Source organism: Meles meles, chromosome 2 (genome assembly GCF_922984935.1).
Source record: "Meles meles chromosome 2, mMelMel3.1 paternal haplotype, whole genome shotgun sequence".
Taxonomy (NCBI): Eukaryota; Metazoa; Chordata; class Mammalia; order Carnivora; family Mustelidae; genus Meles; species Meles meles.
This window is the reverse complement of record NC_060067.1, coordinates 39,112,759-39,128,956: the sequence shown is the minus strand read 5'-3', so window position 1 is coordinate 39,128,956 and position 16,198 is coordinate 39,112,759. Positions and strand designations below refer to the sequence as shown.

Genomic DNA, 16,198 nt, shown 5'->3' with positions numbered 1-16,198 from the left:
TATGGTGTCAATATCTGCTGGGTATTGGAAACATCAGTATCTGCTGGATCCTGGAAAATAAGAGTCATAAAACACCCACCCTGCAGATTATCGTGGGCCTCCTATTTGTTAATGACCACAAAAAGATGTAGGGTGGGACACTATATCAGACAAGGACGTTTAACATTTTTCTGCTAGTCAGGTGATAATTCTTAAATATTCATGCACGGTTTCTGAAATTTAAAACAATGTGAATACAAAATATTCATGCACTGTTTCTGAAATTTACAAAATAACTTGAATGTTTTAGAAAGAACTCTTAGTCTTAAATCTAACACTTCCTTGGTTTGAGAAAAACCTGTATGTGAAAAATAATACACAGAGGTTCAGAATTATAACTAGCATAAGGAAATGAAAGTTTAAAAAATAGAAAAAGCTTTTCATAATTATATTCAAATATGAGCATGGCATGGATACCTGGAAGCAAAAATTCCCAAGAATAATCATATCCCTGATGCTAAGCACAGATGTGCCAACAAATGTAGTTAGCAAACCCCAATAGTCTTCACAATACATGTACTAGCCACAGATAACACTCTTTTAATCACACTGTCATACTAAAATAGCTTCTTTATTGGTAGTATGCAACTTTAATTTCTGAAAACACTGCTAAAATTTGTCTTCTCAAACAATTACTACTCAATATTCAATCCCACAGAAAAATATTTCAAATGCTATTTTACAGCTAAATAACTTCTATTTAAATTAAAAATAATTTTTCCAATGAAAAGAAAGAAGATGTACTTTAATACAACTGGAAGGTCAAGAAAAAAATAAACAAAACTCTTCAGTGAAATTCATATTATATCAAAACATTCATTTCTTCATAAAATACTGAGTGTCTGGTATATACTCGGTTCTAGTAATAGACAATCTTGGAGACAATGAGTTAAATATGTCTGACAAGCAAAGCTACATTTGCTGATAGAAGTGAATAATTCAAAAAACATTCAGTAGGATTAGTGATTCAGCTGCTGTGGAACAGGGAAGTGGAGAAAGGCAATTACAACACTGTTGATTTAGAAACAGGTAAATCATTTTTTAAAGTTTAAATTAAAATCAAGTTGTGAGATACAGATATTATATATTGCTTAAGACAAATTCCATCCACACCTTTTAATGATACTTTTTCATTTAGATTTTTGTCCAAATTAATAAACCTTTCAAATTTTACCAATATTCATATGTCTAATGCCTAAGTAAACCATTTGCAGGTCAAAGAGGAAATAGGCTTAGGGAAACAAATATTTTAGCTGTGTTTGGGTTCACACCTGGTAATATTTATTTTAATTATTACATAATTGAGTATATTAACTAACTCTTGCAGCATACATTCTTAAGGGACTCAGGAGGAAGGCTTCGAGAGAAATATTTGTGAAGGAGGAGGGAAGAATGAAAAGAACTTTGAAATATGAAGTTCTGTAACTATCAAGGATGTTAAAGGTGTTTCAAAAGCTCTCACAACTGAATTTCTATCGATCTCAAAATGTTAAAACATGTAGAAAAATTACCCACTACTAAAGGACAAAACGAAGCTACATACTTTGGGGGACATCGTGTATGACTCAGCATGTAACAAAACCAAAGTTATGAATTAAATGGCTTCTAATAATTCACTTTTTCAAACTTTTCCAGTACTGCTTGCTCCCTCAACTGTGAGTACTTCATTCTTATATTTTAAATCCCAGCCCTTCACCCCAGGCAGGAATCTCACTAAGGTTCTCTGCTCTACAGGAATCTGGTTCAGTAAAAGTTCATGCCAGCTGTGTCCACTGTGCCCGCTATCCAAACCCTGTCCAGGTTTGAATTTGACTCGAGCTTCTCAGAATATAAGCTTTTGGCCCTGCACATTTCTTCTTAGCTGGAGTTCAAATTCCTGCTTCATCATTCTTGAGAATCTCAGAACTCCCGTCTCCCTGCTATGCTTTGGGCTTCTCAACTCCATGAAGTCTTGCTCTTTTCATAGTCGTTCCCAGCACAGTGATCGCCCTAGATTTTTTTTTTTTTTTTTAAGGATCCAAACTTCAGAGCACTAGTATTTCGAATGCCATGTAAGCAGTCCTCTTGGCTATACCCGTTCCTATGGTCATTCAATATACATTAAGTCCCTACAACCTAATCAAAAAGAATGATTTCACATGTCATATCGTCCATGACCTCAGTCCTCAGCATGGTGTAAGTTAATAAGCATGGAATACTTCTATGTACTAAGAATGTAAAAAAAGAAAAAAAAAAGGAAAGAAAAAACATAGGTCACACTCTGTAATTTTGCTTTTAATTGGAAAAGAAACCTGCATAGCACATGATTAATGTACTAAAAGAAGCCTATAAGTAACTTGAGAAAATCATCTTATTTTTTTCCCAAATATCACAAATTTGAAGATTTAATGCACTCCCCAAGAACTTAATTCCTTCAGAGGAAATTTCTGGGATGTACCCTAATGGGTAGAATTTCCTTTACTACCTTTTTGTCTTCTATTCCAATAAATTTCCAACATACTGTTTTCTCTAGGAAATCGAATCCCTCTCCCCTTCTTGTTGATTCTAGGACAAGGAAGGCACAATTGGACTTAAAACGTCTTTAGAGTTAACAGTTGAGTCAAGAAAAAAAAACAAAAACAAAACAGTGTTCTCAGTTGTGCTCCAATGTTGTTATTAATTAGAAAAGCCCTTAAAAGTCACAGGCATCAAACAAAACAGAATGACCAAATTTATTTAAACAGAACAGACTATCATATTACTGGGGCAATAAAAACAACAGAAAGAAATTTTTCCAAATCACCTGAAATCCTCAAGTTCTAATACAAAAAGAACAATTCCTAACTAGTGGTCCCTAATCCCAATAAAAGAACTGATCTGTAGAGGAGGTGGACATTTCTTGGTAAGGAGAGGCAGAGACAGAGACACAGGAGGGAGAAACATAAATCCAGGAATGGTCCTACTAAAATACGTGTTCTTCTTTCATCCTCCACCGCAGGCAGCAGGCAAGTCAGCCACTGTTCTTTGAGAATTTCTCTTTGGGGCTCAATTCTATTTCATTCCCAATGTTATCTTCTAACCCCTGCCTTTCCTACTGACTACCTGGAGATTCCAAGATTCTGTAACACCATCCTCTTTTCTAATGGGTCCAGCAAATGATTCCAGGTTGGTGTTATGCAAACGTTGTTTTAACAGGTTAATCCCCTACCCCCAACTCCCTTCAAAGGCTAACTTTCCTATTACCAAAGTCTAAACTCTTTTTCCTCATATTTTTTTTTAAAGATTTTATTTATTTATTTGACAGAGAGAGAGATCACAAGTAGGCAGAGAGGCAGGCAGAGAGAGGAAGGGAAGCAGGCTCCCTGCTGAGCAGAGAGCCCGATGTGGGGCTTGATCCCAGAACCCTGAGATCATGACCTGAGCCGAAGGCAGAGGCTTAACCCACTGAGCCACCCAGGCGCCCCTTTCCTGACATTTTAAAGGCTAAACTGAACTTCTCCTACCCATCTCTATAAAATATTAAATTAAAATATATTTAAAATTCAGTCGATCATAATATACTGTTTGGAAAACTAATCCTCATCTCCATGCATGACTCAAGTTGATCACCTTAATAAATTTAAGTGAAATTCCATTCTCTTGCTGCTATATAAATTCTATCCCACTTCTCCCAACTTATAACAGAGATTTTTTTTTCTAACTATTCTAGTCCATACTTGCTATTTATGTCTCTTAACTTTAAGATATAACTTAGTTCCTGAATGCATAAACCATATTTGCTTAATACTTTGCTTTAAAGTACATGATAATTTCCTATTTGCTTTTTAAAACAGTGTGTACTTTGGATTTTCCTCCCCAGCCATGGGAGAGCTGACATAGCACAGTGACTGAGAGCACACTTTGCAACTGAATTTTTTTTTTTAAAGATTTTATTTATTTATTTGATAGAGAGAGATCACAAGTAGGCAGAGAGGCAGGCAGAGAGAGTGAGAGGGAAGCAGGCTCCCCGCCGAGCAGAGAGCCCGACGCGGGACTCGATCCCAGGACCCCAAGATCATGACCCGAGCCGAAGGCAGCGGCTTAAACCACTGAGCCACCCAGGCGCCCCTGCAACTGAATTTTAATGACAACCACATCCTACACCCAATCTCAGGCAGTAATCTCTGAATCTTAGTTTCAACTGCAAAATGGGGACACCTATAGTACCCCATGGATTTAGTATATAAAGTACTTAGAACAGTGCTTGGTACAGGGGAAGTAGAATTTAACAGATAACACACATCATTTTCCTCTGTACCACGAAGCCTACAGAAAGCGAAACCAGAAAGAACTATACTTTCAAAGTCCTGACAATTTAGAGACTGAATTTTTAAGAGTCTGAAAAACTGAAATCTGATTTATCCCTGATTTCAGGACATTAGGTGGGTTAAGGCAGAATATATGGCCTGGATTTGGAGACATCTTGATTCAAATGTCTGCTCCACCACCTACAAGCAGGTCACCTTGAGGGAGTGATGTATTGTCTCCATATCCTAATTTCTCCATCTGTAAAGGCCTAGTTAAGTACTAGTAGACTAACTAGGAAGAATAAACAAGATGGTGAATGCAAAGTATTCAACCCACCATCTGGCACAGAGTAAATGTATAGTAACTAAAAATGTATTGTTATGTCTTATATTTCTTATATATGTTCTGAAGAAGACAACAGGATTTTTAAAAGGTCCATTTTTTTTCTATATTTCACGGTCTCTCTGTGTTCCCCTTCTTTTGCTGGCAAAGATTATTTCTTCAAGGCTACACATTACCTGAAAGAATTCCTTATTCCATCTTTGCCCGTGAACTGTAACGGAGGCAAATGGGCAGTTTCCAGGAGAGACATCCTCTTGAAAACATGCCACGGCCATGTGATACTGGCAATATTTGTTACCTAATAGCTAAAAATTTCCTACAAATTAAAAATTATGCATATTTTTCTTTGACATCGATTATATAGAGGATGTATATTTCTTTTTTCTTTTTTGAGTACAGTTGACACACAATGTTACATTAGTTTCAGTTACATGATTCAGTGACCTGACAAGTTTATGCTATGTCCCCCAAAGTATAGTTACTATCTGTCCCATTACAACACTATTATGATAACACTGACTATTCCCTATGCTATGCCTTTTTAAAAAAAACATTTATTTGAGAGAGAGAGCGAGAGAGAGAGTGAGTGCATGAGCATGAGGGGCCGAGGGAGAGGGAGAGAGAATTCTGAGCAGACTCCATGCTGAGCACAGAGCCTGACTCAGGGTTTGATGTCAAGAACCTGAGGTCATGACCTGAGTAGAAACCAACGTCATATACCTAACTGACTGCACCACCTAGGTGCCCCTACCCCATGCTGTGCCTTTTAATCCCGTGATTATTCATTCTCTAACTGGAAGCCTGTACTTCCCACTCACTTTACCATTTTGCTCAATTCCCCCATTCCACCCCCTTCCCTCTGGCAACCACCAGTTCTCTGTATTTATAGGTCTGATTCTACTGTTTATTTATTTGTTGTTTTGTTTTGTTTTGTCTGAAGGACCTAGAGGATATTATGCTAAGGAAAATGAGCCAGGCTGGAAAGACAAATAACCATGTGACAAAGAACATGTGCATTTTTTATGATGTGGAGAAAGTAGAATTTCAGATACATTGTTCTTGCTGCATGACATGACATTCAAAATGACATTCAATCAAAATGCATTTCAGTAAAATTTAGTTCTGCACCTGAGTAGAAACCAAACTGGTAATAGCTGCTGGAAAGTAATCTATGTCTTAGAAAAAGCCAGATATGTCCCCTGACTCATTCCCAGTCTATTTTCCTTCATGCTGCTTGTACTGAAGAAGCAATGCTTAATAGAACTAGTAGTCTGTTGACATTCTTCTACAATTAGAGTCTCCATAAATAACAAAATTATAAACATAATTACTATTGAAGGACTGACTAGAAAAGTGCCAGAAATTCCATGCCATATAACTGAAGTGCAAGTTACAGAAAGTGGAAACTATTTTCTATTCTGTTTTTACTGTTACACTGAATTATAATAAACTTTAAAAAAATTTTAGCAAAGTAAATGATGTTTTCTTTTATATTAAATCAAGATGTTGTTTTTAGCATACTCTTAACAAACACATAGGTAACACTTTAGGCTTTCCAAAGTGTTCATGTATCTTACCGCATTTGATTCTCGGGCAACTTTTCTGAGGTTTTTTGTTTGTTTGTTTGTTTTTTAAGTAATTTCTACACCCAGTGTCGGGCTTGAACTTATAATAACCCTGAGATCAAGAGTTGCATGCTCTATTGACTGAGCTCGCTAGACATCCCCCATACAACTTTCTAAAGTAGGAAGTACAGGTAATACAATTTCATTTTGTAAACGAGAACACTGTGGCTCACAAAATTTTGTGACAAGGTTAGGAAGCAAATGCCCTATAATTACAATTCAAGTCTCTTAACATGTAACATAGAATTCTATTTTCTAAAATGAGACACTGCCAAGTAATGGTCATTATTATCATGATCACCACCACCATCACCATAATAATAGTACATTTTCCAGTACCTTTCTTGGCTTTGTGTACCATTTTACCTTGTTAAACACAATTTTTCCTAAAACTTACTCCTTTGATGATTCCATGACATTGCTCTGTCCTTTTCTGGCAACCTTTCTGAAGGTTCCTTCACACAAAGGGCCTCTTTAGATACATCCGTGCCTTAATACTGGTAATTCCATGCTCAGTACTCTAACGTTCTTACTTTCGCACTACAACTGCATGATGTTATAGTCTCCAAAGACTAAAACCATGTTCCAAATAATGTGCTCTGTAGTGATGGGTATTTAGACCCCTTCTAGACAATATACCCTTGGGCACCTGACAACTAAAACTTAAGACATCCCAAAACAGAATTCAGTGACCCCACCCCTATGTCATACCAACCAGCAACCCCTTCTATACTCCCGATCCTAATCTCTCACAAAGCATTCAAACCCAAGAAACAGAAGGCTATATCCTGCTTTCTCAATAATACCATGATGCTAATTTCCTTTGGAAAGCATTCCCTAACCATCCAGACAAAAGCTGAGATGGCCCTGCTGGGATATTCAGTTGGTACTTGGCCACCAACCAAGTGTTTTGTTCATTTATAGTTTAAAAAGTTTACTCAATGTGTACTTTGAATGAATAAAAGAATAAGACATTGTTCTGTTATAGAGGGTAACCCATATATGAAAAACTAAACAAGAAATGATATTTTGTTAAATGAGAGACATTGGTGTTGGAAGAAATGTCAACAGTCAACTAAATGAACCACTCGTTGGTGCCTGAAAGCTCTCCATACCCTTCCTGGCCCTTAGCAGTCATGTACCGCACGCTGTGTTTGTAGCCTTAGAATTTAAATAGACTTCATACATTTAGATTTTCTGTTCCTGTGCGGAAAGATAATGCTTAACAATCCTTCAAATTTTCCACAGTAGATGCCTGGTAGATTCCTAATAGAAACTTACCAGCTGGTTTTCTCACTACAGAATTACAATATTAAAAGAAGTCAGAACATTCATGCTTCATAGTGAATATCAAAGACTCATCAATTTCCAAGAGGATACTTCCATTTGACGTGGATGAGGCTTACCTTCAACGTTTATACACATTTGGATTTAAAAGGATTTGATGGGGAATGGAAAGCGAATCATTTCAGTAGACTATGATTTATGGACTTGTACTATTTTCGCTGGAATTTTCTTTTATTTTCCTAAGTCAGTTCATAGTGAATGGTGTAGCTTTCCAGGTCTGTATTTGCCAGAAGCAGTTGCATTTTGAACTATTCTATTCTAATGCAAATTTAATTCCAAAGCATCTGTCATATGCAGCAATCTAAATTTAGAAACCCACAGGGAGGGACGCCTGGGTGGCTCAGTGGGTTAAGAAACCCACAGGGATCTACATTTGAGTTACATCTTATATCTTAAAAGTATTTCTTCCCTATTGAGATCATTAAAACTTGATTCTATGTCTCACATTCTATCTGGGTAATTTTAAAGATCTTTAATGCTTAAAACAAGACTTTAGCAACATAAAATTATTTATTCTGGAGCCTTACAGAAAGTATCCATTTATATATGGATATGGTATATGGATAAACATTTATGGTTTACCTGTGATAGAGATGCTGAAGCTTAACTCAATACAAGAGATAATGATAACAAAAGACAGTCTAGTGAGATTAGCTATGACAAAGTCTAAATGGCAAATTAAATGAAGTTTTATTCTCCCTATCGTAAAGTCTCAGTCATAATCCATGGAGTAGAAAAGAAATTTGAGGACTATTATCTTTCTTTTCAAGTTAGTTAACTCCTCATTACAATAATGGCAATGGCATAAAATGTTTCTAAGAAATAAAATGCTGCTTTTGAAGAGCACAAAATTGATTTCTAAGTAGAGACAACAGAAAATTTATTTACTCTCATATACTTTTATAAAAGTAAAGTGTGCTACTTCATTACCTTAAATGAATGAACAGAAATTAAGTGCTGGATGATTTTTAAAATCCACTCCTACTTGTGATGCCAACATTTTAAATTGTTCAGATAACGTGAAGAAAATGAAGGGAATGAAAACCCCTAAACTACCCTAAGCCTTTAAATTTATTTGATAAAATGTTTGACTTAGCAAGTAGGTGTTGAAAATGTAATGTAAAAAAGTATATGCTTGTGATTTGTTATATAAATCAGAAAAATTCAATTAATGGAGTGCAAGTCATGTATATATACAAACTCAAACACACACACACACACAGGAACAGAGATAGGGACAGGTAGGCAGATAGTAACATCTGAGGCAACTAGACATCAAGTATGGAAAAACACAGATAGTACTACTTTTTATCTTGACAAAATGTTAAAACATTAGCTATTTGTTACTGAGAAAAAAATGTGGTTGCAACCAACCACCCTTGTTTCAAATTCTGCTAATTTCCACTTGCTCCCCAGGTTAAAGTAAGAAAATGTTAAGAAAGAAAAACCCTTCACATTATTCCTTTTCTGTCATGAAGAGCAATGTATTTCTGAGATGATTCCAGTTTTTCTGCTAACAAACTGACAGAGAAATCACATCTGATTTACTTTCATTCCTTTCCTTTTAGATCCCAATTTTAAGGAGCAGTGGATGTAATGAACGGAGCAATGATTCTGGAGTAGGTGGTCACTGTGATTGATTTAGGAGACATTTGCCAAGACAGAGACAAAGTAGACTGAATATCTAACCAACCTAAAATCTATCACCAAATATACGCCAAAAGAAGTATTTATAAACTCCAGGTTACTGCAAGATAGAATTATACGGAAAACAAATCATGACCTAAGAAATTGATTTAAAAAAATGCGTAGTTGCTTTAAAATGACAATCTTAAATTCACAAAGATGCAGAGCAAACCATAATGAAAGAGATTATTTTGCTTTGACAATCTGAATATAAATCAAGCTCTAATTAAAAAAAAATTATAAAAATTTTATCACCTAGAAGATAAAAAAAAAAGTTCTTAAAATATTTACTGCATCGGCACTCCTATTTTTGACCAAAAATACATTAACTACTAATATGAAATGGTCCAATTAATCTATTCGCTGTTGGTGTTACTCTAATACCTGACTTTTTTTTCCATGCAAAGAGAAATAATTTCCTGGTAGAAAGAACTACAGAAACTATAATTACAATTTGGATACTCACTTGGAAACCAGAGGAAGGGACAGGGCAGGGCACAGGCATGTGTTTTATGGCTCCCACCCCATCAGAGGAACGAAAGAGATGGGAGAGCAACACAAAAGTTTGCTGACATTTTACCCTAGAGAATGTTTCCTTCAAATCCCTGATCCTATCATTTGAGCCTGCTTTCCACTGCTTGGGCTCTCCATTTTTTATACAGATGTTTTGTCTATACCTTACAAAAGCCCGATGACTTTCATACCAGAAGGACACACTCCCAAACCCATGAAGAGGACACGCAGGAATACGCGGGCATCAGGCTGACACCTAATCTTCTGACCCAGTTACAGACAGAGCCAGCGCAGTTTCCAACTCTACCATTTCTCTGGGTCCGTAAGCAACCTTAAGGATTCTACTCAGATGTGAGTGCTCTCAACCAGCTCAATGTGTATGCTCTTGTTTTTTTCATTAAAGACCAAGGGCACGTAATAGTATTCTTGCATTGGTTATCCCCCGCCCCTACCTGCACAAAACTTTCTTTTATATCACAGCCTTTTTAAGATCTTATTCTTGTCTGTTTTCATTCATCTGCCAATCCACTAGCATTCAAACAAGACCTAAGGTACTATGTCTAGGTATGGGTTTCAAGTATTCTGTAACATGGTAAATTAGACACATTTCAGAAGAATACTTGGAAAAGGAAAAGAAAAATTCTCACCAGAAAAATTAAAATGTACCTGAAAAAATGATTTTCTAAAAGAAAAGAAACCATGAGAACCTATTATATATATTTCATAATGTGGACAGGTCTTGGTTCATAAGCTTGATACTATTTCTTCATCTCAGTGTCAACATGAAATAAGAGAATTTAGGAGCTAGAACAGATTTCACAGATTATCTAAATGGGAAATTCTCAACATTGGCAACCCTGACATTTGGAGCCAAATAATTCTTGTGAAGAGCTGTCTTATGTTTTATAGGATGATTAACAGCATCTCCGGTCCCTACTCACTAAACACCAGAAACATCACTGTATTTAGCTGTGATTCAGAAATGTCTACAGACATTGCCAAATGTCCCCAGGGGAACAAAAAGAGAACCCACCTGAGAACTACTGCTCTATATCATGTCACCTCTGTAGGACTAGAGAAAATTTCTGCTGCAATCCCGAAGAGGTGTGGGTATGTGGTCAAAAACATATACAGTTATAATAAAAGAATTTAAAATAAAATAATGGTTTCTAAAAGGCTAAATTTCTCCAGCGAGAAGAAAATACCTGTTTAGATGTAAGACCAGAATGACACATAAGTTGTTACACTGCTTGCCTTCTGTCAAAATGCTCTCAGGTAAGTATACAAGATGCAGGACAGATATTTGCGATATAAAGGACACGTGATAGACTGAATGTTTTTGTGTTCTCCAGAGTTCTTATGTTGAAACCCTACCTCCTGGTGGGGCCTTTAGGAAGGGAAGTGGGATTAGATGAGGTCAGTGGGTGGAGTGCTCCCAGAGGACTAGCATCATACTAAGAGTCACAACAGAGCTTGCTGCCTTTCCTTGCTCTCCACCCTGTGAGGAGATAGAAAAGGGAGTCTGCATCCTGAAGAAGGCTCTCAGCAGAATTCGACCATGCTAGCACCTTCACCTCAGACTTCTGGCCTCCAGACCGTGAGAAATCAACTTCTGCTGTTCCAGTCTATCCTAGTGCTAGGACACTACCATGAAATCAGGAATGCATCATATTAGCTATGGTACAATTAAGAGCTTACTGATCTACGGCTATTAGCTGGAGAGCCTGAAATCCTTCTAAGCAGGTTTATAGCATTTAAGAGCTGTACATATATATAAAATTAGAAGACAGACCAATCTGTTCTCAAATCCAATATTTAGTAACTGCATGATCTGGGACAAATTGCTTCATTTCTCTGTACTTCTCTTTCCCCATTTGGAAATTTTAAACAACTTGAAATGAGTTTTGTTAGGTACAAAGTTCAGTTAATGATATGTGATAGATAGATAGTAACAGTCATTATTAATATCAATTGCAAAACTGTAGTAAATTTTATCTTATAAAACTTAAATTCTTTGCTTTCGGAGTTAGTTTATGTAGAGCGCCGGCAGAAATTCTTTTCTCTCATTTGTCAGTTAATAACAGAAGAATCAATTTGAAAATAAAAGTTCTCTGATAGTTCACAAGGGTTCAGAGACTGGCTGGCATGTTTCCCTTGTCCTAGCTAACTTATTTAACCTTACATGTGTATAGGTCTTCTCCTAACTGGATGGCAAGTATACTTATTGGAAGTATAACATTTTGTACTTCCCTTTTTCTTTACTTTCTTTTTTTTTTTTTTTGCCCACAAATCACCCCAAAATAAGTGGGAATTAACAATAACCACTCAGTCTCAGAGCTTGTATAACTTGCATTTCTTGAATGCCCAGAGAACTTTCAAATGGAAACATAATTCAAGAAGAATCACCATCTATTTAAAACTTAGAAAAACACATTAAGTACTGCAAAAGTCCTTTTAAAAATAGAAACCATTCATTATAAAAACCTTAACTTGGGACTGTCAAATTAGCCAACTATTAGCAGAATGCTACTTTCCAGGAAAGTCTGAATACGGCAGTTGGGACTCCTGTCCATATATTCTCCTTCCAATCCTCCAATACTGCATCAAGTGGATTCTGTATTTAGTTTCCCATTTTTTTTACATTATTACATAATACTTATGCCATGATCAGTATCCTTTAGCCACTTGAAGTTTCAACTGTAGTTGCAATGTGAAATAACAACACCTACCATTATAGTGTTTAATTGTATCGATGGTTAAGAATCTCCTCACCACAAGATAAGCAGAGCCAGGTTCAGATAATGAACTCCACCGAAGCACCTGTTCCAACACATTTTCTGTGTAGTGAAGAGGACGTTCTGCAAAAAATAAAACCAAATCAAATTGAAAAAAAAAAAATGATCAGTTTTTACAAATTTTTAAAAATCCTTTAAAATAGATCTGTACGCAACAAAAAATATGACCACATCTTATGTTATACAATAACAATGCTACGACTACATATAAGAGACCTTAACACGTAGAACACCATTAAGCATATGATGAAATTTAATTTATTGTATAAATGAATCTGTGCAGGGATATCTGTTACTCAGCTTTTGGAAAAAAAAATCAGAGGTACTATCCTTTAGATAAAATCTCAGAAATAATGCTACCCTTTTGTAAAAGAAACTAGTTTCTTATCCCATCTTCTTTTTAATTCAGGTAACATTCTGGTTTGCTTATGGAAAGCTATTTGCATATGCAAGTAATTAACTGTAAAAGGACTAGCAAAGTTAATTTTGTTCAGTAGTAAGTAATAACCTTTGTTTATCCCAACATGATTAGCATGCTATAATTTCTGATCAATACCAATGAACAATTTAGAGCTGAAAATATCAGTCAATTAATATGAATTTATAAAATATGCCTTCAACAGAGAATAGATGAAAAGAATCATAAAATACTAAGTCATTTATGTCTATTAGTAAAAATATCAATCAGAAATATTATGTGGCAATATCATATAGTAACTATTGATACGATAGTCTAAAATGAAGAAGTTAATGACATCTTACAGATTTCTCCTTGATAAATACTCATCCATATGTTTTGTTTTAGGCAATCATATTTTTAAATATATCACAAATTTTTAGCATAGAGTGAAAAACACCTGGTTTTTCAATTACAATCAAAGCTTCATAGAAGGTTTTTTCCTGATCAAAATAAGGCAATCAGTTAATAAAATGTTAGAGCAGAAACATATGCTCGGAAAAAAAGGAAATTCAAAACTTTTCACAGTACCCTGAGAATGGCATGATTGAAATAGCAAGAACATCAGCTTTAACATAAAGATGCTGATGCGGCCTTCTCAGGATCATAGCCATGTATAAGTCAATCCAACTCTTTCATCCCTTCCTAAATACAAAGAGCATAGCATTCTGGCTTTTCATTTTCAGTTGAAGTAAGAATGCTAATGACAAACAAGAAAGAGCATGTCAAAAGCATCATACTCATATAGGAACCATGATATTTTAATTGGTGATAAAATCAAAAGTAAAATGACCAAATATATCACATCCTCCTTAATCCTGATCTCCCCTGCTATGACCACAGCATTCCAGAACTTATCAATAATCTTAGGTCCACAGAAAAAGAAAATACATTTTTCTGATTCCAGTTTAAAGAAACAGATTTGTGCTTACTGTTCAGTATGAGGAAATTCAGCCTGAATTCTATGCTTATTGGAGCAAGCCTACTCAGTATGATGACAGCAATTACCAAACACACACACACACACACACAAAACAACAAAAATGAGCTACTAAGCCATACATCTTAAAGGCGAATCTGCCTTTTATTTACAAATATATCCTTTGTACATAGCAGACTGATAAGTACATTATAGACGTTCAATAAATACTCAAGGAATAAAGTATCTCATGAATTTCTCTGGTGGCCTATAATTAATAGAAAATATTTTAAATGAATCAGCAAACAATTCTTTGTAAAATCAGACAAAATCTTCTGTGCTTTATCGATTCCATTTTTCTTCAAGTAATTTTTTAAAAAAGATTTTATTTATTTGAGTAAGAGAGAGCAAGCGAGCATGAGCTGGGGGTAGGGGCAGAGGGAGAGAGATGCAAGAAGCCAGACTGGGGTTAGATCCCAGGACCCTGAGATCATAACCTGAACTGAAGACAAATGTTTAACCAACTGAGCCACCCAGGCACCACTAATTCCAGTAATTTTCTGAAAGGTTTGACAAAAATAATAATTTCCCATAAACTGCCCAAGTTATAAATTCGATTTTTGATTACTCCATAAATGATTGTCTTCTATTAATGGAGGCTATAATTAGAATTAACTGTATTAAAAAAAAAAAAAAAAAAAAACGACTAGTAATAGAATGAGCACTCTCTTTACATTTGGCATTACCGAATCCTTGGTTCTACTACTTGCAATCTCTGGGACACCACTGATACAATTAGCAGTTGCCATTTCTGGAATAACTATGAATCAGATATTATACATAATCACTTTTAATCTGCTCAGCACACTTTATTAGGTATCATTCATATTTTACATGTAAAGAAACCCAAAGATCAGAGCCAACTTGCCTAAAGTCAAACCCTAGCTGGTTCAAGGGAAGAACAAAGATTTGAACCTCAAATCTACCTCACTTTTAAGCCCAATATTTTTAAATACCACACTTCAGTTTTATTTTGGGAAACTGTGTAAAGTCCCACAAAATGATCTTCTCACATGTAATTTGGGGGAAAAAAGCATCAACTTGCTAAGATATTTTTGAGGACCAAACAAGGTATCTTGCTTATCCTTGGTGAGAAGATGGTTAGGAAATAATACCAAGAAAGTTTCGACATCCTGCACTCAGGGAAACTGATGAAACCACAGCTGGCTTAGAAATGAGAATTCTATTGCTAACTGGAAAACAGTATTTGGAGTGAAATAAAAGCTCCTTCTTCCTTCTTACAAGATTAAATTGGTAATAAGACTTCTGAGTATCAGAACATTTGTATTAAAGAGGGTCGCTGCTACAAGTAGATACTATAGATCTAAAGTGTTCTTAGTTATACTGAAATCACAGTATAACTGACACCATAGATACAGAAATACAAATTTGCCAAAAATTTGTCAAGTATGTTTTTCTCATCAGTATCACAGTATGAAATACTTTAGAAGAATGAAAATCCTGAAGATCTAAGTTCCTACATAAAAGCAAGAGCTGAAGCATGAGATAAAAAGGTAAGTATTTATTAGTCTATCAAATGCTACCTTTATAAAATGGCATTAAAATCCACCTGAAGAGATAGGAGGCGGGAACAAGTGAGACATTAAACATTGCTGGAATATAAATTCCTACAAATAAATAAGTTTGTATTTATCGTTCCATTTGCAACCATCTGTCATGATAGATTATATGGGATGCACGTCATCTGGCATTAGGGCATTACTAGAAATAACTCAGCTGCATACTATCTATAGCTTAAATATTGCTGAAAATTCAGTGTAGTTACTTGAGAAGAAAATGTTACTTGAGAACAAAAGGTTATTTATTTAGCGAGGTAAATCACATTATCAATATCTGAAAATCAGGTTCAGAGAATAACCTGGCCTCCCTTGTTAAATAAAGAACAACCCATTGTCCACTCCAAATAACAGGTGCTGTCCTTAAATTTCTGGCAGAAATGACATAGGATTTCCTGAAACAACGATGATTCCCTCAGTAGTTGAATCCTAAGAGCTATGCAAGTTTTGCTCTGTCCTGTCCACACTCAGAGGGTGAGAGCACTTTCTGTATTATCAGGAGAGGGGCTGGAAAGAATCTTGATCAAAAATGAACAGATCTGGGGCACCTGGGTGGCTCAGTGGGTTGGGCC

The 16,198-nt window shown here is 35.6% G+C and overlaps 1 protein-coding gene and 1 long non-coding RNA gene across 4 annotated transcripts in view; one reads left to right on the top strand and one right to left on the bottom strand.

Moving 5' to 3' along the window:
* Nucleotides 1–16,198, bottom strand: part of ARAP2 (ArfGAP with RhoGAP domain, ankyrin repeat and PH domain 2) — a 190,273-nt gene that overhangs the window by 32,907 nt on the left and 141,168 nt on the right. For both annotated transcript variants that reach the window (XM_045997333.1, XM_045997334.1), the window contains one exon: nucleotides 12,548–12,676. In XM_045997333.1, coding sequence (XP_045853289.1) covers nucleotides 12,548–12,676 — 129 coding nt within the window. The remainder of the gene's footprint in view (nucleotides 1–12,547; nucleotides 12,677–16,198) is intronic.
* The window catches only part of LOC123936764, a 32,274-nt gene that overhangs the window by 15,661 nt on the left and 415 nt on the right, over nucleotides 1–16,198 (top strand). For both annotated transcript variants that reach the window (XR_006817387.1, XR_006817386.1), the window contains exons 2-3: nucleotides 15,475–15,563; nucleotides 15,981–16,100. This is a non-coding gene — a long non-coding RNA (uncharacterized LOC123936764). The remainder of the gene's footprint in view (nucleotides 1–15,474; nucleotides 15,564–15,980; nucleotides 16,101–16,198) is intronic.